At 37.6% G+C, this 27,445-nt stretch overlaps 1 protein-coding gene across 7 annotated transcripts in view; it reads left to right on the forward strand.

Moving 5' to 3' along the window:
- LOC106872120 (baculoviral IAP repeat-containing protein 7) overlaps nucleotides 1-27,070 on the forward strand; it is an 84,042-nt gene extending 56,972 nt beyond the window's left edge. For all 7 annotated transcript variants that reach the window (XM_089347168.1, XM_014919010.3, XM_014919017.3 and 4 more), the window contains exons 6-7: nucleotides 15,654-15,764; nucleotides 25,347-27,070. In XM_089347168.1, coding sequence (XP_089203294.1) covers nucleotides 15,654-15,764; nucleotides 25,347-25,537 — 302 coding nt within the window. In that variant the 3' untranslated portion in view covers nucleotides 25,538-27,070. The remainder of the gene's footprint in view (nucleotides 1-15,653; nucleotides 15,765-25,346) is intronic.
- The last annotated feature ends 375 nt before the right edge of the window (nucleotides 27,071-27,445 follow it).

Raw genomic sequence — 27,445 nt, forward strand, 5'->3', positions numbered from 1 at the left:
AAACATAACACAGTGGCATTGAAGTACTATTATGAGAAACTGTTTGAACAAGAAAAATGCATGGAATAAAGAGTGGCTACCTCATGCTGACCTGAGGTACCAGCAATTCAAATTGGCGGCAGTGTGGTAGATAAAATGATTATGGGTATGAAGAGAAGGAAAGCTGCTGGTCTTTCAGAGATAGTTGCAGAAATACTCAGAATATCTCATGAGGTAAGATACAGATAGTTAACCAAGTAATAGAGGAAGGTATCATATCCAATGGCTGGCATAGCAGCAGCATCATAAACTGCTCCAAAAGCAAAGGAGATGCCTTAGAGAGAAGAATGATAGAAAAATCAAACTACTGGATCAGGTTATGAAAGTCATGGAGTGAGACAAACACGATTGACAACAGTGTAAAAGTAGATGAGATGCAGTTTGGCTTTTTCTTGTAAGATGTACCATGGATGCAGTTTTTCTAGTGAGGCAACTTCAAGGAAAATGCATGGCTAAGAACAAACCATTATTCCTGGCATTCATTGACTTGGAGAAGGCATTTGACAGGATACCATGTTCAGTAATTTGATAGTCACTAAGGAAACTAGGTGTAGGTGAATGGCTTGTTAGGGTTGCACTAATTATGTTCAAAGATACAGTCATCAGTATGAGAATCAATGATTTTAGTGACAAATTTAACATGGACAGGAGTTCATGAAGGCTCGGTCCTCTCCTATTCATCATAATACTGCAGGCCATAACAAGAGTTTAAGACTGAATGTCCATGGAAACTCCTATGTACAGACAGTCTCGTTCTCATAGCTGAATCTATAAGGGAATTAGAGAGTAAATCCCTGGTATGGAAGATAAACTTAGAATAGAGACATCTTCAGGTAAATATAGCAAAGACTAAAGAGGAAAGAAGACAGAACCCTGGTATCTTCAAGAAAATAACTTTTCTTAATATGCAAAAAGGAAGTAGTTATAAACTTGATATGCTATGCCCTGTGTAAGCTACAGGCATACAAGTGGTGGAATGGAAATAACAGACAAAGTAGACTTTATATGTGACAGATGCACTGGAACAATACATTCTATGAGCAGACAAGAAATAGATTCTCTTAAATACTGAAATGGTTTACTAGAAGTAGTTGATAGCTTTTGTTGCCTAGATGACATAATAGATGTCAGGAAGGCACTTGCTCTGAAAATATTGTAGTCGGGGTAAGAACCCTTGAAAAAAGTACTTGGGGTTATTACCATTGCTGGTAACAATGGTCTTTTCTGATGATGTTATTGTCTTTTAGGCCCAAGAGAACATCTTTTCCAGTTGGCTATTGGCACTCATTTTACACCCATATAGTATTTGCAAGGGATATCATCACTCCCATCTCTAGCCTTACGGGATACTCACAGGCCTAGGTTTCTGGGTGGTTGCCTGTCCTCAGTGTGAGTTAATCACTGGTGAGTGATGAAGGCTCTCTCCACTTGCAAATACTATAAATTTTTTTAAGCTATCTCATCGCTGATCTCGTAAAAGGAAAAACATTTGTTTTAAATCTCTAAGCAAGTGATATGTAGTAACAGTACTGAATAGTAAAGTTTATTTGCCAACATAGAGGGTAACTGGAAATTCCTGCATGACAGCTAACTGAGTGCCACAGACCGAATCTGCAGCTGGTGCAAAGACCCTTCCAGACCTAGGGTAATGTGGTGGTGGAATAATACTGTAGACAGGGCCATTAGAGCAAAGAAACAGGCCTGGAAAACCTGGAAGAGCTGGGGTAGCAGGAAACTGTACCAGATAGCCAGAAGGAAGGCTAGGAAACAGGTATATATATAGCCAAGGGAGAAGCAGAAAAGAAAAAGTTTGCTAATGTTCAGTGACATGAGGACCAAAGAACTGAAGTATTTCGGATTGCAAGACAATGTATGAGAGAAAATTGTGATGTCATAGGAGAGAAATGTGTTCATATAGATGATGGTGCACTTGCATTTAATGATTCTACAAAGAAAATGGCTTGGAGATGCCATTATGAAAGACTGCTGAATGTGAAGAATGAATGGGAGGAGAGTCTGCCAAATGTTGACCCAGTTGAGGGACCAGCTATCTGAATAAATAGCACCCTGGTAGATAAAGCAATTAAGGATATGAAGTCAGAGAAAGCCCCCGGCCCATCAGGAATCACTACTAAGATGCTTAAAATACCTGGTGGTGTGGGTTATAGTCTAGTCACCCGTATTGTAATTCAGGTAATTCACAAAGGAGTCATACCCACTGACTGGTGTAGCAGCATTATAGTCAACTGCTACAAAGGTAAAGGTGATGCTTTAGATAGAAATAACTACAAGGGTATCAAATTGCTGGATCAGGTGATGAAGGTCACAGAAAAGATCATAGTCCAACTAATTAGGGAAAGAGTTATCCTAGATGAGATGCAGTTTGGTTTTGTGCCAGGTAGAAGCACCACTGATGCTATATTTCTGGTAAGGCAGCTGCAGGAGAAATACCAAGCCAAAGATACTTGGCTTTTGTTGACCTGGAGAAAGCCTTGGACAGGGTACCTCATTCTCTTATCTGGTGAGCATAGTGGAAACTAAGGATAGACGAGTGGTTAGTAAGAGCTGTACAGAGATGCTGTCAATAAAGTGAGGGTCAGCAATGAGTTTAGTAAAGAATTCCGGGTAGAAGTAGGGGTTCCCCAAAGATCAATCCCCAGCCCCCTCTTATTCATCATAGTCCTCCAGGCAATAACACAGGAATTCAAGACAGGTTGCCCCTGGAAGCTCCTCTATGCTGATGACCTTGCTTTCATAGCTGAATCACTCCCAGAACTAGAGATGAAATTTCAGGAGTGGAAGCAAGGTCCTTAGAGTCAATGTAACAAGGGCCTTAGAGTCAATGTAACTAAAGCCAAAGTCTTAGTAAGTAGGAAGGCGGACAAATCACAAAACCCTTCAAGTAGATGGCCCTGCTCGATCTATAGAAAAGGTGTAGGTAGAAACTCCATAAGATGTACCCAGTGTAAGCTATGGACACATAAGAGATGCAGCAATATCAAAGGTAAATTAACTGGCATGATAGTTTTTCTGTGTGGCAGATGCACAGGGGCAAAAAACACAGAAGATGTTCAGAAAACAGATTGCATCACATGCCAGAGGGAGAAACTAGAAGTAGTTGATAGATTCAGCTTCTTAAGTGACCAAGTCTGTTGTGGGAGTGGATGCTCTGAGAGTATTGCCACTAGAATAAGAATAGCCTGGGCAAAGTTCAGAAAGCTCCTACCTCTACTGGTAACAAAGAGCCTCTTGCTCAGAATGAAAGGTAGACTGTATGATGCATGTGTGCATACTCCCATGCTACACAGCAGTGAAACATGGGCCATGACTGTTGAGGACATACACAGGCTTGAAAGAAATGAAGCTAGTATGATCTGCTGGATGTGTAATGTCAGTGTGCACACACGACAGAGTGTAAGCGCCCTGAGAGAAATGTTAGACATAAGAAGCGTCAGATGTGGTGCACAAGAGAGACAACTGTGCTGGTATGGTCATGTGCTGTGTATGGATGAGGATAGCTCTGTGAAGAAGTGTCACACCCTAACAGTGGGGCCCATGGAAGAGGGAGACCTAGGAAGACATGGGATGAGGTAGTGAAGCACGACCTTCGAATGTTGGGCCTCACAGAGGCAATGACAAGAGACCAAGACTTTTGGAGATATGCTGTGATTGAGAAGACCCGGCAAGTAAAGTGAGATCACACCCATAGCCTATACCAGTGTCACATAACCAGCCCATTTTAAAAGTACCCTTGAATCACCGGGTGATGTGCTGTGCTTGAGAAGATCTATTGAGTCAAGTTAAATCAAAAATGAAAATCAAAAGCAAATCAAGATCAAAATCAAAATGGAAATTGTAGTTGTGGATGATGCCAGGGCCACCTGATAGGCACCCATGCTGGTGGCACATAATAAGCACTATCCAAGCATCGGTCAATGCCAGTGCTGCCTGATTAGCTCCTGTGCCAGTGGCACACAAAAAGCACCATCCAAATGTGGTCGATGCCAGTGCCACCCGACTGGCTCCCATGCCAGTGGTACATAAAAAGCACCCACTACACTCTCAGAGTGGTTGGCATTAGGAAGGGCCTCTAGCTGTAAAAATCTTGCCAGATCAGATTGGAGCCTGGCGCAGCCTACTGGGTCGCCAATCCCCAATCAAACCAACCAGCCCATGCCAGCATAGAAAACAGACGTTAAACAAGGATGATGTTACTGTCTTTTAGCCCCAGGAAAACGTCTTTTCCAGTTGGTTATCGGCACACATTTTGCACCCATATAGTATTTGCAAGGGTGGTCATTGCTCTTATCTGTAGCCTTATGTGATACTCACAGACCTAGGTTTCATAGTGGTTACCTGTCCTCAGTGTGAGTTAATCACCAGCGAGCAATGAAAGCTCTCCCCACTTGCAAATACTATATATTATTTAAGCAACACACAGTTGTTGATCTTGTGAAAAGAAAAACAACTTGCTTTAATTCTTTCAGCAAGAGATATGCAGTAACAGTACTGAACAGTAAAGTTTATTTGCCACCATAATGTGGCAGTCCTATACAAGGACAATGTTACTGTCTTTTAGCCCGAGGAAAACATTTTTTCCAGTTGGCTATTAGCACAAATTTTGCTCCCATATAGTATTTGCAAGGGAGGTCATCACTCCCATCTCTAGCCTTACGTGATACTCACAGACCTACGCTTCTGGATAGTTACCCATCCTCTGTGTAATTTAATCACCAGCGAGTGATGAAGGCTCTCCCCTTGCTAATACTATATATTTTTTAAGCAATGCACAGTTGCTTATCTGGCAAAGAGAAAAACAACTTGTTTTAAATCTCTGAGCAAGAGATATGCAGTAACAATACTGAATAGTAAAGTTTATTTGCCAACATATATATATATATATATATATATATATATATATATACAGCATCTCCATAAAGTCTCTTTACAATTTCAAAAATTTATTGCAAGAGCAAATAGATAGATAAATCTGTGAAAATTATTACAAAATGAGGAATAGATACTGAATTTTTTTTCCTCATTTAATATATGGGCACCATTAGTTGCACAAAGCACATCATGACAGTAATCAATTTCCTGCCATGCTCGCTGTAGCATATCCTTATCAACGGTGGCAATGGAATTCAGGGATCCTTTGCTTCAGGTCATTGATGTCCCATATCTTTGTTCGATACATGATGTTTTTAACATAACCCCATAGAAAAATGCCCAGGGGAGTGATATCCGGGGAACAAGATAGCCAGAGAATTGGGCCATCCATTCCAATCCACTAGTCTGGAAATGTTTGATTTAGGAAGTCACAAACATGCAGTCCTCACTGTAGTGGTGCACCATCCTGCTGGAAAATGATAGTTGGTTGAAGGTCATCCAGCTGTGGTGCCACACATTCAGTCAAAAGGTCATGGTAAACATTTGCAAAAACTGATCTCTCTGTGAAGAAAAATGTACCAATGATTTGATTACACATCATCCCACGCTAGATATTTACTTTTGGACTATCACAGTGAAGTTCCCTAGTCACATGGAGGTGTTCTGATCGCAAGATCCTCACATAATGTGTGTTCAGTTTCCATGAAACACGAAAGGTTGCCTCATCACTAAAACAAACTTGGGTGAGAAATGCTGCATCCTCAGAAATTCGTTCCAGCATGTTAACTGCAAACTCTTTTTCATCTCAGTTTATCATTTGGTTCAAGTGCCTGTAAGAGTTGCACTTTGTAAGCATACAATCACAAGTTATTGTGTAGGATTTTGTGCACTGTTGAACATGGTAGCTGTAACTATCTGGCAGCAGTACATATGGACTCAGTAGGAGAACTAGCAAAGGTTTGTCTTACACAATCAATGTTTTCCTCAGATAATTTTGGTCATTCACTCCTCCCTTTATCCAACGCTGTTCTTGTTTCTATAAGTTTCTTGTGTTATGCACCAACTGACAGACGTGATGGTGGATGTCTTCCATACTTAATCCTGTAGTTTCACTGGGTTTGCATGTCCAATTTTGTTTTTAATAAACCATGATACACATTGTGCCTTTTATTAAGGAGTAGTGATTTTTTTAGGGTTTCATTTAACAGAACCTTTTCCATCAACAGAGTACCTGAAAAACATAAATGCAATGTGGTTAAACACTTTCACAACCACTGAGTACATAGAACAAATCTGATAAACATATCCCATCAATTGCCTTTGTAATAATTTTTTGAAATTGTAAAGTGACTTTATAGACAGCCTGTATATATGTGTGTGTGTGTAGTGTCAGGTGTGGTGTATAGATATTGAATACACATACACACAAACAGAGCACTTTATTAGTTTAAAATTTTAAAACCCATCTAATCAGGTTAACCTAAATTTACATTTAATTTTCAACAACTCTAACTTGACATCCTCCCATTAGTAACATCTCTCAATCTATCAGTGTTTATATCCTGGATAATAAGAGCATTCCTGACCACTACAATGTGACTACAACTAGTATCCTTTTATTTTCTAATATAATCCACCACCACCACTATGCTAGATAGCAACAACCAACATAACTGTCTTAGACTGACCATGTCCATAAAAAAAACCATAACAAATTTCAACACAATGGCTGGAGAATATCTAACCTATATACAATATGGTAATAGGTGCTTACCTGACTACAAACACTAAGGTTTTAGGACTCTCCCTCTTCCAAATTTGGCAATACAATGCCCCTACATCTAGTAAGTGACTTTTATACCATCTCCTTACCTACTTTCACCCCTTTGTAGTTTGTCTTCCTCAGTTCTTTATTCTACTTGCATATTTCCATCTTCTCTTCCTACCTTCCCCATGCAATAGCCATTCCTTCAGTACTCTGCTTGTTATAACCAGAAATGGCTCTGACAAAAATAGCATTAATTTTCTTAGGTTGTTGAATTTTCCCCAATTGATCAATAGACCAGTTGAGTAAACTTATCAGTAATGTACCTATAATGACTACTGGAAATAGTTGTAAGCCAAATTTGCTCCAATAAATGAAAAATATGTAATGACTATTATTTTTAACTTGTTTCTTATATATATCACTCTATGTGAAAACCAGTTTGTCTGGAGCCCATCCACAGATTTACAATATAGAATTGTGATGGACCATAACCTTGGAACCTACCACAAGATTACCAGGAGTTCTTCACTAATCTAAGTAATATTGTTAGCCTGGTGTGCCAACAGAGAGCTACTTATGAAGTATTTTGCCCAGATTGATAATCCCTCACTATATACACATACACACCCACACACACATACATTTATATACACAATGCAGTGCCTCACCTAAATTTCTCCTCAAGCCATCCCCACCACCCAAATCTCTTTATAACTGACCACTCTATCACCTGCCTAACTATAGTATTCTGCTGTTGTAATTAAATATAAGCAGAATTCCGGGTAGAGGTAGGGGTCCACCAAGGTTCCGTCCTCAGCCCCCTATTATTTACCATAGTCCTCCAGGCAATCACAGAGGAGTTCAAGACAGGTTGCCCCTGGGAGCTCCTCTATGCTGATGACCTTGCCCTAATTGCGGAGTCACTATCAGAACTAGAGGAGAATTTTCAGGTGTGGAAGCAAGGTCTAGAATTGAAGGGCCTTAGAGTCAACCTAGCTAAAACCAAAATCCTAATAAGTAGGAAGGTAGATAAAACACAAACCCCTTCAGGTAGATGGCCCTGCTCAGTATGTAGAAAAGGAGTAGGTAGTAACTCTATAAGATGTACCCGGTGCAAGCTATGGACACATAAGAGGTGCAGCAACATCAAAGGCAGGTTAACTAGCAAGTTAGTTTTTGTTTGTGGCAGATGTTCAGGTGCAATAAAGACTGCAAACAAACAGGAAACAACTTCTATCTCATTCCAGGGTGAAAAACTAGAGGTAGTCGATAGCTTCCGCTATCTGGGCGACCAAGTTAGTAGTGGGGGTGGGTGCGCTGAAAGTGTAGCTGCTAGAATAAGAATAGCCTGGGCAAAGTTTAGAGAGCTCTTACCCCTGCTGGCGACAAAGGGACTCTCACTCAGAGTAAAAGGCAGACTGTATGACGCATGCGTACGAACAACCATGCTACATGGCAGTGAAACATGGGCTGTAACTGCTGAGGACATACGTAAGCTCGCAAGGAATGAAGCCAGTATGCTCTGTTGGATGTGTAATGTCAATGTGAATACCCGTCAGAGTGTAAGTATCTTGAGAGAAAAGCTGAACATTAGAAGCATCAGTTGTGGCGTGCAAGAGAGACGATTGCGCTGGTATGGACATGTGGTGAGAATGGAGGAGGATAGCTGCGTGAAAAAGTGCCACACCCTAACAGTTGAGGGAACCCGTGGAAGAGGTAGGCCCAGGAAGACCTGGGCTGAGGTGGTGAGGCAAGACCTTCGTACATTGGGCCTCACCGAGGCGATGACTACGGACCGAGACCTTTGGAAATGGGCTGTGCGTGAGAAGACCCGGCAAGCCAAGTAAGATCGTTGCCAGTGCCCCTGGACTGGTTCTTGTGCGGGTGGCACATGAGATGCACCATTTTGAGCGTGGCCGTTGCCAGTACCGCCTGACTGGCTCCTGTAGGATTTTCGAGCGAGATCGTTGCCAGTGCCCCTGGACTGGCTTGTGCGGGTGGCACATAAAAGACACCATTTCGAGCGTGGCCGTTTTCGTGCGGGTGACACGTAAAAGCACCCACTACACTCTCTGAGTGGTTGGCGTTAGGAAGGGCATCCAGCTGTAGAAACTCTGCCAAATCAGACTGGAGCCTGGTGTTGCCATCCGGTTTCACCAGTCCTCAGTCAAATCGTCCAACCCATGCTAGCATGGAAAGCGGACGTTAAACGATGATGATGATGAACTATATATTTCATCATCTTTTTCTCTGATACTGGTTATCTTTCTCACTACCTGGAACCATTTCACTAGAAACTCATCCTTCATTCTTAATGCTGTCCCTTCCTATTCACATTTTACATTGATCACCCTTCTCTACTATCAAATTATCTTTCCTTCACCACCCAGCATCTCTCACTCTCCCCATACACTATGTCTGCTTCTCCCCTCACTCTCAACCTATCCACATGTCATCTCTCTTTCATTCTTCCCCTGCATCATTATTACTATTCTGCTGATCTTCGCCTCATTCTGTACTGCAGGTCATCACTCTACCTCCCCCAACTCATATGTATCATCGATCACCTCCTCAACCTTTGCCCACCATTCACTACATCTTCCCTTGATCCTACCCAGTCTCCACAGTCGTCATTCACTCTTCCATTGAACATAAATCTATCATACTTCAACACTTGTTCTTCACTCCTTATATTCACCTCCTCACACATTTCCCATCTGTAACCATCTTTCACTCTCATCATACACTCTTACAACCTCTGCTCACCTACACTCCTTATTCTTCTGTTTCATTCATACTCACCTTGTCCTTTCAAGGTCCTCTCTTACATCTCATCACCACTATCTTATCTCTCTTCCAGCTCCAACATGGTTGCTCTCATCTTTTCTTCTATAATGTGAGTAGCCATTTTGCTCCTCTACAGCAAGAAACCTGTTCTGTTCTGACTCTTTCTGTCATAATTTAACCCTACATGTCCTAGCATAAAGTTTCTTCTCTCTCAATTGAAGTGGATCTTAGTTTTGCAAGCTGCATGGTGACCTCTCTAGTGTTGGTGCCACAAAAAGTACTCAGTACACTCTGTAAAGTGTAGGGTAAGCAACCATAGACACATTGTTAAAGCAGACATCAGAGCACAATGCAGTCCTCAAACTTGGCAAAGCCTGTCACACCATACAACCCATGCCAGTTTGGAAGATGGACAATAAAATATGATGATGATATATTGATATACTCACTGGATAAGTTGAATGATCATTACAAATAGTTTCATACTATAAGTATTTCACTTTGCAATTGATGAAAAACATATTGTGAATCCCAAATGGTGCACAGAATCCGTTGATGTATACCCAGCTATGCATGAATTAATGTAAAAGACAAAACTCATTTAGTGAACAAAGGCTGTGTCACTTGATTCAGCATTAGTACTTATGTGGAAACTAGCTAGTAAACAGAAAAAATTGCAAATCAAACAAAAGAATGACTAAGGCCCCAAGAAAGACACTTGTGGAATTAGTTAGCAGCATATAAGGGATGTGTCAAATCAATGAATAATAGAAGGGGTAGTGTCTGAAGTTCAACTTTGTAGCGATGGACACCCAGCACTCTATTTTCCTATCAACCATTTCTATTCCCATCCATCACTCATCCCCTTATGCAAAATCTATGTAACTTCCATTAGTATCTCTCTTCCATTACTCCCTTTTCTCACCCTAGTCACTGTTTCTCATATATACTTTTGCTCTCACTCATCCTGATCCTTCTGTTATCAGTCCCTCTCAATATATACTCCTTTTTGGTCTATTTGTCTTGAAAATAGTGGAGTCACAATAGAAAGCAGTGAAGACTCTTTTAACCTTGCAGGGTACAAGGCAACCTCACAAGTGCTAGAGTTAGACAAAATGCACCAAATACACTCTTATGCATTTGGCAAATGAGCAAAGACAATCAAGAGCGAAGAGGACCAAACAACTTCTCTAGAACTGATGCTATGATTAAAATATGAAGAGCATTCAGCCATAAAAAACATACCAAAAGCGAAATGTATGAGCTAGACCTTGTTCTCTGATCTGTTTAGGAAGGTAATAACTCCAAATAAAATTGACTTCAACCATGACAACCTGGTAAATGTTAAATGATGGTAAAAAGATAAACAAGAGTGAAAAAACTACAGAAGGCTTGTGTTACATGGTTCTGTAGTTTTTTCACTCTTGTTTATCTTTTATACATCCAACCACTTGCTTTTACATACCAACTTTCTCACCTATATATATATATATATATATATATATATATATATATATATATATTGATAGAAATGGTAAGACAACAAAAGAATGAAAGAGACCTTGATATTATGTAAATAGAGGAATTTATCTGTAAATATATGTGACAATTATTCGCTAGCCATGATAAACTCCGAATTTCGGATGTTGGGGCAGAAACCCACGCTGGCATCTCTTCAGTTATCTGGCCATCAAAAAAATGCTATGAAAATGACCGTTAAACAAAGGGAAAATACTGTGTGATTGACTGCTATTAAGACAAAAGAGCTATTAGAATGACCGCTAAGTGAGGGGAGGGAGTAAAGGTAAGGGAGTAAAAATGTTCATAGTAATCGCGTAAGCGCACCAGTCCATACATACACATGAGCACCCACACACCCACGTACATGTACCTATATGTATGTACTCAACCATCCTCACTTGAAACACACACATGCTCACACACACATTCGCCAAAAAATATATACATATCCACATAGAGTGGGGTATGTCTGTATACACACACACACGCACATATATATATTAAAAATGATAATATATATGTATATATATATATATATATATATAGTCTTAGAATCCATAAGTCAGAAAAAATAGGCACTTGTGTTTTTGTCAATAGAATATATACATTGTGGAGGCGCAATGGCCCAGTGGTTAGGGCAGCAGAATAGGATCACGGTTTCGATTCCCAGACCGGGCATTGTGAGTGTTTATTGAGCGAAAACACCTAAAGCTCCACAAGGCTCTGGCAGGGGATGGTGGCGAACCCTGCTGTATTCTTTCACCACAACTTTCTCTCACTCCTACTTCCTGTTTCTGTTGTGCCTGTAATTCAAAGGGCCAGCCTTGTCACACTGTGTCACGCTGAATATCCCCGAGAACTACGTTAAGGGTACACGTGTCTGTGGAGTGCTCAGCCACTTGCACGTTAATTTCACGAGCAGGCTGTTCCGTTGATCGGATCAACTGGAACCCTCGACATCGTAAGCGACGGAATGCCAACAACATATACATTAATCAATGTAAACAGTATTTTAGATCCATTACAGCAATTTTTATCAATTAGTTTCACACATGATATTAGATAATCCAACAATTATCTAAGAACCTTGCTCATAAAAGTTGGCCAGTATGGAAAAAATGGCAACTATCCTCTGTGACTGAATGTGAGGAAGTGTCACATCTGGTTTGTGAATGCTGTAGAAAAGACAAAATAAATCACAGGAAGCAAGGCAGGTGTCCAGGTGAATAGAGATTTTTAACATAATTCTTTTCTTGGCTAGGCATAGCCTACACTTTTTGATACTGTTCTCCAGCACTCTCCATGATGCTGTTATCCATGGTGCTTTACTTCAATGACCATATATATACCTAGCCAGGACCATGGCATTGCAACACACCTGAATATTAAAGGAGGACTTATGGTCATTAACTCTGATCCTGAAAGGACCTGTTGTACCCACATACTTCCGCACATTTGACTGCCCACTGGAGTCCTTTAATGTGACCTCTCCCTTTCTGTAGCGAAGAGAACTGGAAGTAACTAAATGGAGAAAGAACAGGGAGAGGAAGGGGGTTCTATTTGGTGTGTAATAAACGAATGTAAAAGTTGTAAATTAAATACATCTACATTCCATTCAAAAAATATTAGACTTACTCCAGTTAAATTGAACTGAATTAAATAAAAATTAATTGAATTAGATTAGGTCTTGTAGTTAAAGATTAGATTAAAGAACGGTTAAGAAATGGGTACTTGGTATCTCACATAAGAGATGATTTTGGTAGGTGGAGAATCTATAAGAGAACACCAGCATTAACCTAAGTTAGACTTAAGTTATTTATGTAGGATTTTATGTGGAAATTTTAAGAATGTTTTATTATGTAAGTGTGAACTGTGGATTAATAATTTGTTAAGCCTCTTAAGTTGGATTTACAATTGAGAATTTTTAGTGCTTCCACCAAGCACAAATTACAGCTACTACTGTCCCCTCTGTAAGAAAGAGCACTACCTATAATAGAACATGAAATGGAGCAGTTTATATTCTTCCCTTTGAAGTTTCAGAATGACTTGACCCATAACATGCAGTTTTCTTTCCTACCATATTTAAAAGAATGAACTCGGTTATACAATCTGGACATTGATTTTAAAATGGTAGTTCCTGTGTAATAATTCTTTGTCCAATAAGCACAAGGCCTGAATTTTGTGAAGAAGGGTTAGTCAGTTACATCCACCCAGTGCTCAACTGATACTTTATTTCATTAACCTCGCAATGATGAAAGCTAAAGTCAACCTTAGTATAATAATGAACAATCAGATGTTTTAACCAAGAACTTATATATCAGACTATTCTGCAGACATTGGTTACCTAAAGAACATTTATAATGGTTCCTAAAGTTGTACATTCTGTTAGGTATGTATCCTTTAGAGGTCTTATTTATTCTATTATTGTTGATGCTAATACTCAGAAGAGATACCATATTATCATCACTTTTTACATCAGATTGGTTTCTACATCCCAAATGAATAAGCATTCATTTACTATTCTGATGGCATTAATTTTCTTATTGTTAATAACTACTATAGCATCTGCTAAATTAGGTGTAGTGGAGTGTACAAATCTCATATGTCTATTGAATAACTTCTTATATCTGCTAGGGCAATTTCTGTATTAATTCCTATGATGTCTATGATTGCATGAATTCCATATGGAACATTATGCCATATGATATATCAATTTCATGCTAGAGTTCTATTAATTTTGTTTACATAATTTCTATTGTTATAGTTGTTGCATGGAGTATTATGATTGTTCCCAAATTCCTTATTATTATGCTTAGTCCATTTGTACCTAATCACAGTTTAATCACTGAATTATCCAAATATTTAACAGAGTATTCATAGGAAACAATAGAGTTATTTAGACAATTTGTTTGTTTTTTAACCTAAAAAATACAAATATACATATTAATGTGTTATGTGTATTTTTATAAATGCATGAGTATGCCCTTACCCACAATTAATTTTATATATACATTTATTTGTTATTTCAAGTAGTTCAAGTTTTGACAAGTGCTAGAAAAAATAGTGCAAAAGATATTGCTACATCAAATTTTGCAGTGATAAATGTTTCTGCAACAAAAGTTTCAATTCCTAAATACTGCAAGCTGTTAAGCTGACAGCAAGCAAAAGGAAAGCAAGATGATCAGAGACTACAAATACTAAAGGTTTCAAATAAGAGTATCCTTCTTTCATTTGCATTTACAGACATGTGTAAATACACAGATGTACTTGCCTGTGTGCATACTATTCAATGACCATTGATAATCCAGGGTTCACCTGCCCTTTGACAGGTTATATTTTTCATCCTTTCGGGCAGCGTTTCTCAACCAGGGCTCCTTGGAACCCTAGTGTTCTGCAAAAGGTTCCTAGAGGTTCCATGAGAAAGAGTGAGATAAGTTCATACTAAATTCATGATTGTAATATTACTGTACATGTACAACATATTACTGGTTTTTGTAATATTATAATATAGACATCATCCTATCTAACCTATTATGTTATCAAAAAATTATAACAACCATATATATATATATATATATATATATATATATATATATATATATATATATATATGATATGGTGTTTACCATGTGAACTATGATGAAAAAATATGAGAAAAATATGGTAAATAATTTTTTTGTGCAGGTTTCCTCTTGACATGCAATTTATTTTAGGGGTTACGCAAGGGTAAATAGGTTCAGAAACACTGCTTTAGGCTGTCCAAATATTACACAGCACACCCTGAAGACATGTGATTGGTGTGATTGTCAGTTTGGTCACATACATCCCATCAAGGCAACAGGTTATACTGAATTATATGGTTCCAGTAGTGCTTACAAATGACATGATATACATACCTTACATTGATTTCAGCTTCATCCCATGAAATGTCAATGGCTTTAAGGTCATCAATGAAGGTGCGGTGCCAAGTCGCTTTTGGTTGCCCTTGTTTTCTCTTGCCGTGCGGTGGCTTCCACAGAATGGCAGTTTTAGCATGCTACAATGATGGTAATCGGAGGACATGGCCTGTGAATCACAAGTGGCACTCAGTGACAATGTCATGGAGTGGATGGGTATCAGTTCGGTGATGTATCTCATCATTAGTGATGTGATCCATGTATCTGCCGGAGGTATCATAGCTGAAATACATTGAGCTTTCGCGTGATCTTTGCCGATGTCTTCCATGTTTCCGCCGCATATATTGCCGATGGTATAACGATGCTGTTGAAGAGGCACACTTTGATCTTGATGGAGATGGCCCTGCCTGCCCTGATGAGTTTGAGTCTTTGAAAGACAGCCAAGGCCTTCCCAATCTGGCAGGCAATGTCGCGTTCAGCGTCTCCATCATTGGCCATGATGCTGCCCAAATAGGTGAACTCATCAATTTCTTCGATTTGGTGATGTCCAGTCATCAAGGGGACGCCATTGTGGTTCCCATCGACATATCCAATCCTCATGATCTTTGTCTTGTTTTCACTTATGCAGAGTCCAATCTTGGCCACCTCCCATTCCACTCTCTCAGTCATTGTGCGAATGACATTCTTCGTTGCTCCACATAAAGTCTGACACACAAGTTTTTTTTTTTTTTTTTTTTTGTGCTTTTTTTAAGGTTTTTCCTTTTCAAGTGCATCAGAGCTACTTGAAGTGATAGAAAACTCTTCTGATTTAAATGATGTAGATGATGAAGAACAGGATGCACAAGCAGGAATAAGAGATTCAAGTAAGTAATATCTGATCATTCCTCTAATTCTTTCCACATTGAAATTATAAGTAAATACTAAATGGTCTTCCTTCCATCTCTTATGGTGCTAACAATGAAGTAGTGGCTACTAACTGCTCTTCCCTCTGTTACCTCACATTAACATTAGGCTGCTGTTACTCTCAAGGCAACATCTGATCTTTCTACTTTGACTGTCAACATCATAACAATTTTCAAGCTGTTCCATTTATATTAGATTTTATCTATTTTTGCCTGTTCAATGTTGAGAATAATATCCATATCTCAGATTATATGGATATTTTTTCTATTCAGTGGTCAATAATTGTTAGCAGATATACACTGACATATATGCTTAATGTTGATGTAAATATAACAGCAAAAAGCTAGAATAAACAAGGAGTCACTACTGACAAAGTTGGTGTTAACCCAATGTCAATCCTGATCAAGCAGCTCTAGGTTTAAATGGATTCAAGTTCTGACCATCTCATCTTATTTTCAAGATTACATTATTCAATCTTCCACCTTTTTCAAGTTAATAGAATGTGAATTGAGAGAGCCTTGACCAGTGGTGGCTCATGTATAGGCACTGCAGAACTGCAGCAGCCCCTATTTTCACTCACTATTATCAATAACATTCAATATAATGAGTATTTTTTTTCTTTAGCTCTTTCTTTATACTTGTACATTATATAATCTTTAAGCTTAATGTCAGTAGCCATCCCCGAGTTTATGGCAAAAATACAAAATCCTTGTATAGAGCTGTGTGCTTCACAGTTCCTATGACGTGATGTTTGGCTGTTGTGTGCATGCTCACATGTCTGAGATAAGAAGCTGCACTCTAGGAAGAGAGAGTACTGTTGTTCATGCAGTGCCAACCCTGGTGTGCTGGTGAAAGGTAGTGTTTCTTTTTGACTCCATGTGTGTTGTGCTTAAAGACATGTTTATATTCTTGAATGTGATAAATTATAGAATTAGATTATTATCCTACTTCCAGCTACAGTGTTGCTGCCAGGATTTGAAAAATCGGGCAGATTTCCCCGCCTTCTTTTATGATCTAGGGGGGATTTTTGAAAAACAAGGGGGTATTTACAGTGATGTTCAGTGAACAAATTAAACACTTGCCGGCAATGGCTAAAACGTGAACCGATCAAGTTTATGTATAAATTTTCTTTTTATGTTTGTTTCTTTTTACACAATATTAAAACATATATATATATATATATATATATATATATATATATATATTTATATATATAACGTGAGAGAGTTAGGGGTTGGGGGTACAACCCACTAAGGGATAGTATCTATCCAGTATACTGCTGGGAGGGTACCCAATTATTGCTACGCTAGTGCTATACTAGGTGCAATCAATGGGAGCGGGTAAAAGTGGAGGTTTTACCCAAAATTTGTGTAACAATTAGAAAATGGAGGATAATATGCTGAACCCAACTACTTGCAGACGGTGTATCCCGTTGAATTCATTAATTTAATTCATAGCAAAAGTGACAAAAGAGAGGAAGAAAAGAAAAAGAAAGAAAGAACCAAAGCACAGGTGTCTATGGCAGACTATGTTATTTTGCCAACATGGTTTACATATAGAAGTACAAAGTACATAAGGAATTAGAGGATGAACAGAAGTTTAATCTTACAGCTGTTACGGCCTAGTTTTGGCAGGCCCCATTCTATCCGAATATTCCTTTCCGGAGTGATTATCGGATGACATTTTGAAATAGGGTTACATGCCCGAACCTCTAGGCCTCTTCAGAGATTCACAAAGGGTTACATACAGATGTAGAGCAAGAGGTAAAAACAGAGGTGTGGTAGAGACCAGAAGAAAAACAACAGCAAAAATAAGATAGAAATAAAAATTAAAATACAATTGAAATCAAAATATAAATAAAAATAAAAAATACAAATAAGGGTACAGCAAGAAAAAATAATAATAGTAGTAAAAAAGAATACATAAATGAAGGTATAGCATGTGGGACATGCAAACATATAAAAAAGATATATGTCAAAAAACCCTTAGAAATACAAGGCACCCAAAAAGCCTACAAACATAGATAGATCGCTATAGGCACTCCAATGCACATCTATATGTGTTGGTTCGTGTGCACAGCCTTACTCGGATGTCCCCTTACTCTCATGTGTGCATATACAAGTTTTTATAAGCAAACATTCCACCACATACGTTGTTTGTGGCATCAGCTCTATTAGCCGTATCTAGAAAGCTGGAAGTGTTTTTTAGAAAGGAGGTTTTGTTGAGTGTGTGTGTGTCATTTCTGTATATATTGGAAGGTTCTATGTAGAAGTTCATTTTATACAAGTTATTAATGTTCTAGTAGCAATTAATGTTCTAGTAGCAATAACAGTGAAGGTGACGATGACGGTGACAACAACAACAACAACAACAACAATAATATGCCAAACTTTCAAACTTAGCGGTGTAAGATATCCTGTTGCCTCTTCCAACGGCTCCACCATTCTGCTGCTAGTGGGGGAGGGTTGATTACTACCGTTAACTTCCTCCTTCTAATTGGGCAACTATTGTTTTAAACTGCCTACGCTTAGCTACGGTTGGATAGCCAGTGGCCGGTCAAGATGCTAGCCTGCCTGCGCCCCCCCCCCCCACACACGTGTGCTTTGTAAATCCCCCCCCGTACTCACTCTCATGCGTGCGTGTATGTATATACATATGTATGCGCGCAGCCACACATCTCTTAATTCCATAGCCACAACAGTAACAATGAGGATAAATACATTCTCATCTATACATATCCAGATATACATCCTTATACACATTATGTCCCCTCACATATACCCATACTTATTCATATATACACAACTGTGTGGCCAACTATCATTACATCCGTATGTACACAACTACATACCTACCTACATACTCACCTATACATATACACATACATAAATACACACACACACACACACACAACTAGATGTACACACACGCACACATACTTATACATGCATACACACCCACATATACATATACCCACACATATACCCATACACATATATACACACATATATATATATACATATATATACATACACATGTACATACATCCATATAGATATCCACATCCACATACGCACATGCACGTACACACATCCACGCGTGCACTCACAAGCAAATAGATATGCATGTGCATACATACAGGAGGAGTATCCCTAGTAATAGAAGACCAACGGCAACAAGAACAATACCAACGACAACAACATGTAGGTGCATCTACATGTGCACACACATATACATATACCTATACGCATAGCCACTTCTATTAGTTTTGATAAAGGGGCCGTGCCTGCAGTGCTACCCATTTTCTAGTGTATGTCTTCCTGCCTATATGTTAATATCAAGCTAGGTTTACCTCCTAATTTCTGTAGCTATATATATATATACACACCCACACACACATATACACACACACATATATACACACACACACTCACTCATACACAAATATACATATACATACACATACATATATATATATATATATATACATACATACATACACATGCACATCTATGTACCCACATATATGTTCACCTAAGTATCACGTGTTAGCCCTCCCAATGTCAGCAGGGCATAATTAGTTATCGCTAGCGAAAAGCGGTGTCCTAGTACTAGGTATTTTCCTATATTAGATCTATGTATGTAGATAACAGAGTTACATATGCCATAACCTAGCATAAGAATAGTGGTTAACTTAAATATGTATTATTAAAAGCATGCGCGGTATCTAGACCTGGGTTCTACTTGAATTTAGAGAAAGTACATCCAATTCTGTGAAGGCATGAAACGTTTCTTTCCTTCAAACTATTAATAATCGGGATTTTGGTCCTAATTAGGAAAAAGATTTCATTTATGCATAATAGGCATTTCCTATTTTTGTTATTATATGCAGGTGCGGATGCTAATATTTCCCAGTGCAGGCTAAAATTGATGCCCCTATCCTTTAGTTCCCATATGTAGCTACTTAATCCGGTAGAATGCCTTCTGTTCCCATTCCTAAACGTGTAGTAGTGGTAATGTTTCTTCAACGGGATACACCGTCTGCAAGTAGTTGGGTTCAGTATATATATATATATATATAAATAAACATTATGCGCATTATTATATTAGGAGATTCTTCAAACATTCCATGCTTCCATAATTCACCAATGCTACTCCTGATGTGCTTATACACCCTTTCCTCTTTATGACCCTTTTACTGTGCAATATTCTGTTTACATGTTTTATTCTGTATACTATGCATGTATTTTTGATTATCACCGATGTCTTTCTTTAATTAGATTACTGGGATCTAGCTTTGAAAGCAGATGTGAAATAATGATGATGATGATATCTCCTCTTTTACCATTTTCTAATGAGTTATAGTACAATTGAGCACCACATACAATAACCTCATAATCTATACCGGGCTTTACACTTATTATGACACTGACAACAAAGGATGCAATGATAGTTTTGATGCAGTTAGACACATTTTTATTGTTTTAACATATAAATATGTATTTAAATATTAATATTAGTTAATGTGATTGCCCTCTTTGGAAAGAGGGAAAATGAAAGAGAATGTGTTTACTAAAGGGAACAGCACAAAGTGTTATTTTTCTTGTTTTGTTTTTTAATTTTCATACCACCTGTTTTTTAATGCATGCACTTTAGTGAAGTAATTATTGGCTGCTCAGTCAAAGCTTATAAAATATGGCCAACAACTGACAAGGTAAAACTAACAAAACAAAGAATCATAAGGTTTTTTCTCAAATAATCATATTGTTAAAACTTTACCAACATAGTGAAGCAGAATAATATTATAGATAATATCTTTGATTTTGCTCCGTAGTTAATACTGTTTACTTCTGAACATAAAGTGAAAAATAACAGACAATTCACAAAGTAGAACATGTAAGAATATAAAATCTTTCAGATGTTTCTTGAGATTGCACCTTTAATACTACTTACATGGACTTTTATATCATCTCAAGGTTCTAACAGTTCAGAAAATTATACGATTCCATCATATAATTTTCAAAATAACCATGGAATTTCCATGGGGTATTACTAGTTATTATTAATTTACTAGTGCATGACTTATTGTTTCATGCCTGATATAAGTAATACTTTGTATCGTTGAAATATAGGTTTATTTCCAACAAAGAATTAAGTAAAAGAAGCTAGAACAATAGAGAAATAAAAGAAACTCTGGCGATCTTTCGGTACGAGTCCTAAATATCGGCCTTTTCCATAAAAAGTGTCTTCGGCGATCTTTACCAAAGATCAGCCTTTTCCGTAACACCCTCACGATCTTCACTACGGTGTTAGGGTGAGGGTTTTAGTGTCAGGGTTAGGGTTAGTGTTTAGGGTTACGGTTAGGGACGGAATTCCCTAACGCAAACCCTAAAACCCAAACCCTAACTGTAAACCTAACCCTAACCCTAACTCTAAACCCCTCAAAATTAATCGCGCTCTCTGTATGTCTTTCGCTGTTATGACGTCGTTTCCCTGTTTCTCTCCAACACTTTTTACGGAAAAGGCTGATCTTTGGTAAAGATCGCCGAAGACACTTTTTACGGAAAAAGCCAATATTTAGGACTCATACCAAAAGATCGCCGAAACTCTTAATAGATCAAAAAACATTAGTTTATAACTGTTTTTATTTCTATGTACAACATTGTGACATAGTCCCACTAGATGACCCTCGGGATTTTTCTGAAGCACCTTTAGTGGAATACATTTAGTTTTCTATCCATCTTTATTGTGCTCTTCCAAGTTTCACTAGCATAGATTGCAGTAAGCTGAACTATGGAGTTATACAGATGAAATTTCACATCAGTGCTGATGTTTTAGACTGTCCAGATGGAATGCATATGCTAGAACACTGCTGCCACCTTTCCAGTCCTACAGACTATGTCCAGTTCCATATCACTTGTCCTGCTTGCAACACTTCTATCGTGTGTGGCTAATAAAGAAATTTATCTTGTGTTGGTTGACTTTAATAGCTACTTCTTGGTGCATAGTATTGCCTACCTTCATCGTTTTCATCTTCACTATGCCGATCCTTAGCCTGATCTTCTCCACATTTTGTTACTGGGATATTGTCAACTCTTGCAGATCTACTGTTTTCTGCTATCAATGACAGATCCTTTCAAAATGAATGGTTTAACTGATAAATTTATTAAAGACTTTGTACATCTAATAGTAAAGTATTAGATCATCACTGTAATAGTGTATGCAATTCAGTTTAAAATGATGTATCATAATTAGTGCAATCTTTTTAACTTTGAAAATTGTTTGATTTTAACCTTATTTTCATTAATTTTTGGCCTTATTTTTAAATTTTATTGACAGACTTTAACCTCATTTTAACCTTATTATTATTATTAATAAATCCATAAATACACTAGTTTTAATTACTTTATGTTATGGGATTATTATCAAAACAGTTAAAAATAGCTATTCTGGAAATTTATTAAAGTATAATATTATATAATGCTTTATATTGGATCATCCATAAATAATGTACTTTTTTTATACTTCTTTTATTTTTGAAAATTAAGATAAACAAAAGTTCTTTTTTAATCAAAAATATACTCTCCTTCATTTTCTACAATGCTCTTCCATCTATCTGGTAGACTTGCAAGGACCCTCTTCCAAAATTCACTTGTCTGTGACAAAAAATACCTCTCCAGTACTGTTCTGACTTTGTCTACAGAATTCATATTTTTTCTGTCCAAATGATTTTGAAGACTACAGAATAAATGATAATCAGATGAGGCAATGTCCAGTGAACATGGTGGGTGAGGCATTGTTTCCCATTCAAACTGCTCCAACGTTTGGAATGTCATCCTCACTGTATGTGGCTGAGCATTATCCTGGTGGAAGAACATCTTTCGTCTTGAAACCAAAGATGATCCTTTTTCTTCTAGTGCTGACTTAAGCCACTCAAGCTGCTCACAGTAGATCTCCTTTGTTATCGTTTGGTTTGGGTTTAACCCTTCTGTTACCAACCCAGCTGAAACTCGCTCTGGCTCTGGCTCTGTAGTACAGATGTCTTGTTTTCATAAGTTTTGAATTAAAATCTTCCACCAAACATTAGTCACAATTTATGCTCCTAACACTAGCTTAATGATAACTAAGTTATTTTACTTAATTCTTTGTTATATTTAAAATAATTGAAAGAAACACAGAGCATCTCAAAATAAATACAGTAACAAAAGGGTTAAAAGTTCAAAGTGGACTAAACCTCTCATATCCCACTAAACAGGTAACAATACCTTACGTGGGTGAAAACCTTCTTTGGCCTGGGGTGTTGGTGTTTCTCCTTTCCTTACCCACTGTCTTTGACACTTGACATTTTTATAGAGAACCCATTTCTCATCACCCAGTCACTATTCAGTACAAAAAAGGTTCATTTGTGAGACGTGAAAGCAAAGAAGAGCACACATTCACTCTCTCTGTGTGATTAGACTGGAAAGTTTGTTAGGAACCCATTGACCCAATTTGCTGAGTTTTCCTATGGCACACAGGTGTCAATGAATGGTTGAATGACCAAATTCTGGCTTCTCTGCTAGTTCTTCAACAGTTATGACAGGCTTTTGTTCCAATAGGATTTGCAGGACATCCTCATCAAGCTCTACAGATCTTACAGGATGAGGCTCATCTTCTAGGATGGAATTTCTGGAACCACCATTGATACTGGTTTACACTGATGTCACTTGTATCAGATCTCCATATACTGTGGGTGAAACTTTGGGGTTCATTAGTTAAATTATTGAATTAATTTGGTTTTTTATTGAATCTAAAATCAATGTAATTGATGGTGCAACATGGATCTGTGCTGAATTTCACTTTTTGAGGCTTTTATAAGCATAGTAGATGGCAAAGGCTGTTCACTCAGCTTTCAAAATCAACTCTTTCAACTGCAGGTTGTTTGTGAGGTTAGTCCTGATCTCAGGATTTTGCACAGTTTCTTTTGATCTCCGCACCAAAATACTTTTGTCCTCAAAACTCTCTACAATTTTTATAACTTCTGCAAGGGTTTCGGCATAGTAATTACGGGTATCTAACCAGTTACCACACCTGGTCACAGTCAGCTGAGGTGGATATCTGATTGTTTTGAATTGCACTTGACAGTGTTTGTTTTTCACAGTAGCAACCTTAACAATGGCAATCAGACTGTCAACTGCAGGATAGAAAGCCTTTATTTTCAGAGCACAGTTGTGCAGAAGGTGGGAGAAGCAAGTTACATGAAAGAGCTTTATTCCATGATTTTTAACTTCATTAACTTTAAAAAGTGATTAATTACTAAAAAACAGTTTTTTTATCTTTGATTCTAGACTTTCTATCTTTGGCTCTAAAAATTTTAACTTATTGGCAAAAAATTGCCTTCATCATATGATATATATATATATATATATATATATATATATAAGGAAAATAAGTTCTCAAACCCACAAGAGTAAAAAAGAGAGACAGAGACAGGCAGAAATAAGGAAAATGCCCCTTGTATTTGAATACTATGCAAATATTCTTTTAAAAAACTCCTCATTTAATTTTTCCAAAATTTAATTGTTTTCCATACTTAGAGTTGAAAAAGTCTTGATGGTTGAAATTAGTACTAAAATGTTTTTTATGATAAAATTATTTTACCATTTTCTACCTTGAGTTATTTTCCTTATACATTGAATGGATGTGCAGCCAACTCAACCCAGTGAAGGAAGCCTGCCATCCAATGCATTGAGCAGTGCAGGAGTATCTAAAGCTAAAAAATTGAATGCAACAAATAACAGACAAGAAATTTTGACAATGAAACATTGTGTTTTCAGTATCTTTAGGAAATTTAATGTTTTCATCCATGAGATGCTTGTGAGATCCTTTTGGTATAGTAAATTAACTTTGACCAGCAAAAATCTTTTGTCTGATGGATCTCCAACTTTTCTGAGGCTAACATATAACTAACCACTTTTGTAATATTATAAAGAATGTAACTTGTTAAAATTTAATCGAGGAAAATGAATATTTATTCTTGTTTTCTTGAGAGGAATTTAAAGAAATGAGATTCATCATTTTCATTCAATCATTCGTTCACACACGCAAACGCACAGAAAAAGAGAGATGAGAGTTGCAAATCAAACCAAAAGTTATGTTACAGACAATCAGATTCTACAAAAATTATAATAATGTGAGAAGGTGGCAAGCAGGCAGAATTGTATTGGATAAAATGCTTAGCAGCATTTCTTCTGACTCTTTGTATTCTGAGTTTAAATACTGCTGTGGTTTATTTCTGCCTTTCTTTCTTTCATGTTTCACAAGATAGGTACCAGTTGAGCACTAGGATTAGTGCAATTGACTTAACCCTCCCTTTAAAATTGCTGACCTTGTGCCAAAATTAGAAAGAATTATTACTCTGTTTGTAATATTCCATTATCCCAGACCAATATATATTCATTCGTTTACAGATTCAGTTTTCTTTCTATATCTCTACATTCCTTTTTTTTTTTTCATATTTAAACCAAAAATGTTTTTATTTATTTTCTTTTTTTCATCTATAGATGCCGATCTAATAGCAGAGAATAATATGTTGAAAGAAGGACAGCTTTGTAAAATTTGTTTAGATGAAAAACTGAGTGTGGTATTTTTACCATGCGGTCATTTTGTCTGTTGTACAACATGTGGATCTATTCTTACAGTTTGCCCTGTATGTCGGAAAAGTATTTTACATTTGGTTAAGGTAATTTTCTGAGTCAATTTTTGACAATGGTAACAAAAACATTGAACGTGATGGCAGTGGAGCAAGACTGTTTAGCAACTGCATGCGGATCACTGTATTTCATTCAGAAAAACAGTTCAAGAATATTCGCAATTTACTACAATGTCATCAAGAAAAATCTGTCCTTTCAAGATTTTGTGTGAAACTGGATCTAACAACGGTTTTATCTTCAGCATGGTTTTTCTGACCAAGACCATCTCTATACAACAGACTGGACACAGAAGATAGCAGACAAGAAGCCAAACCAGCAATCAGTTGGTCAGAGCACTGTGACAACACAAGTTGTTTGTGCAGTTCAGAATCCTGGCACTCACATGGTCTAAGTGCCACTCAGGTGAATTTTCATGTGTTGTTACCACCATATATTCAGCCACAAAGCTCATAAATGCTTTCAACCCTGTTCATTTCCAGTTTCCCTTTCAGGAAACGATGCAGCCAGGAGCTAGTAGCAGTGGCAGTACCTGCTTTCCCCCTACACCCAGTCACCTTTTCCAAATCAGTAACCGCGCTGGTATCCATTTTTTGTGGACACTGGGATAGAAGTTAGTATCCTGCCAGGTAACAAGAAACATTAACCAATTTTTCTCCAGGTTGTTAACCATTTTCTGATTGTGACCTTCAGAGAAAGATTGATTACTCTGGATCTTGATCTCAGGCAAGTGTCTTGACTTATTCCTGATCATGCTAAGCTTGAGCACATGCTGGAACTGGGCATAGTTCATCCATGCTGCAGCAATTGTTCTTCACCTCTTCATATTGTCCAAAAATAATCTGCAGGTGACTGGTAGCACTATAGTTGCTATTACCTTCTTAATGCACATGCAAAGCCCGATAAATTCCCTGTACTTCATTTTCAGAACTTTTCTTCCACTCAAGAGTATTTTCAAAAACTGGAGCTTAAGTGTTTTCAAAAATTGATCTCATTTGTGCATCCAATCAAATACTCATCAAACCGGAGGATATTCTTAAAATGGCTATCACTACTCTCTTCACAATTTTCAAATTTCACGAAATGCCATTTGGTTTATACAATGTTTCTTCCACTTGCCAGCATTTCATTGATACTGTAGTCTGAGGTTTACCTTGTGTCTATGCATATATTGATGACTTACCCATTACCAATATAACTGAAGATGAGCACAAAAAACATCAGCTGCTAGCTTTTCTAATTCAAACTCCTTTATATCTTTCACACCTGCAATTCCTGCACTATTCTCATCATTTTTTTCAATTCACTGTGAATGGGCATTTTCACTGGAGGAGAAAATGCCCATTATTGACAAATGGCAATTGGTAGACATTAAGCAGAACAAGTAGCTGGCCAGCTAAACAACAGGCAGATGGCAAAAACACAAAACAATAGGCAGATGGCAACAGTATTTTCACTTAACATCATGACAGCAACTATTATGATATCTATTCCAAGAGCAATAAACTTTTATCAATGTTAGTGTCCACAGCAACAACTCCTTTTTGTTTATGATAAAAATATTTTTCTATCAAAAATCTCTTACAGTTTTCTGTGTTCTTTATCATAACAACAGCAACAACACTGGCAACAATTAGTCATGTACAACAACTGCATAGTAGCAATCCAGGTAGCTACCTCGAAGTTGTTAATGTGTTTCTGGTATTGAAGTGACCTAGTTAGTAGTGGAGTGGGGACTGTTCTGAAAGCATAATAACTAGAATGATAATAGGTTGGAAAAAAGTTCAGGAGCTACTACCCTTGCTAACAACAAAAAAAGTCTGTCACTGAATGAAATGTAAATTGTATGATGTGCATGTGCAAAGTGTGATGTTGCATAGTAGGGAAATGTGGTTTTTAATTAATAATGTCTGTGGAAACTAGAAAGAAATGAAGTGAGCATGCTTCATTGG

The sequence above is a fragment of the Octopus bimaculoides genome, chromosome 2 (genome assembly GCF_046866305.1).
Source record: "Octopus bimaculoides isolate indiv1 chromosome 2, ASM4686630v1, whole genome shotgun sequence".
NCBI lineage: Eukaryota > Metazoa > Mollusca > Cephalopoda > Octopoda > Octopodidae > Octopus > Octopus bimaculoides.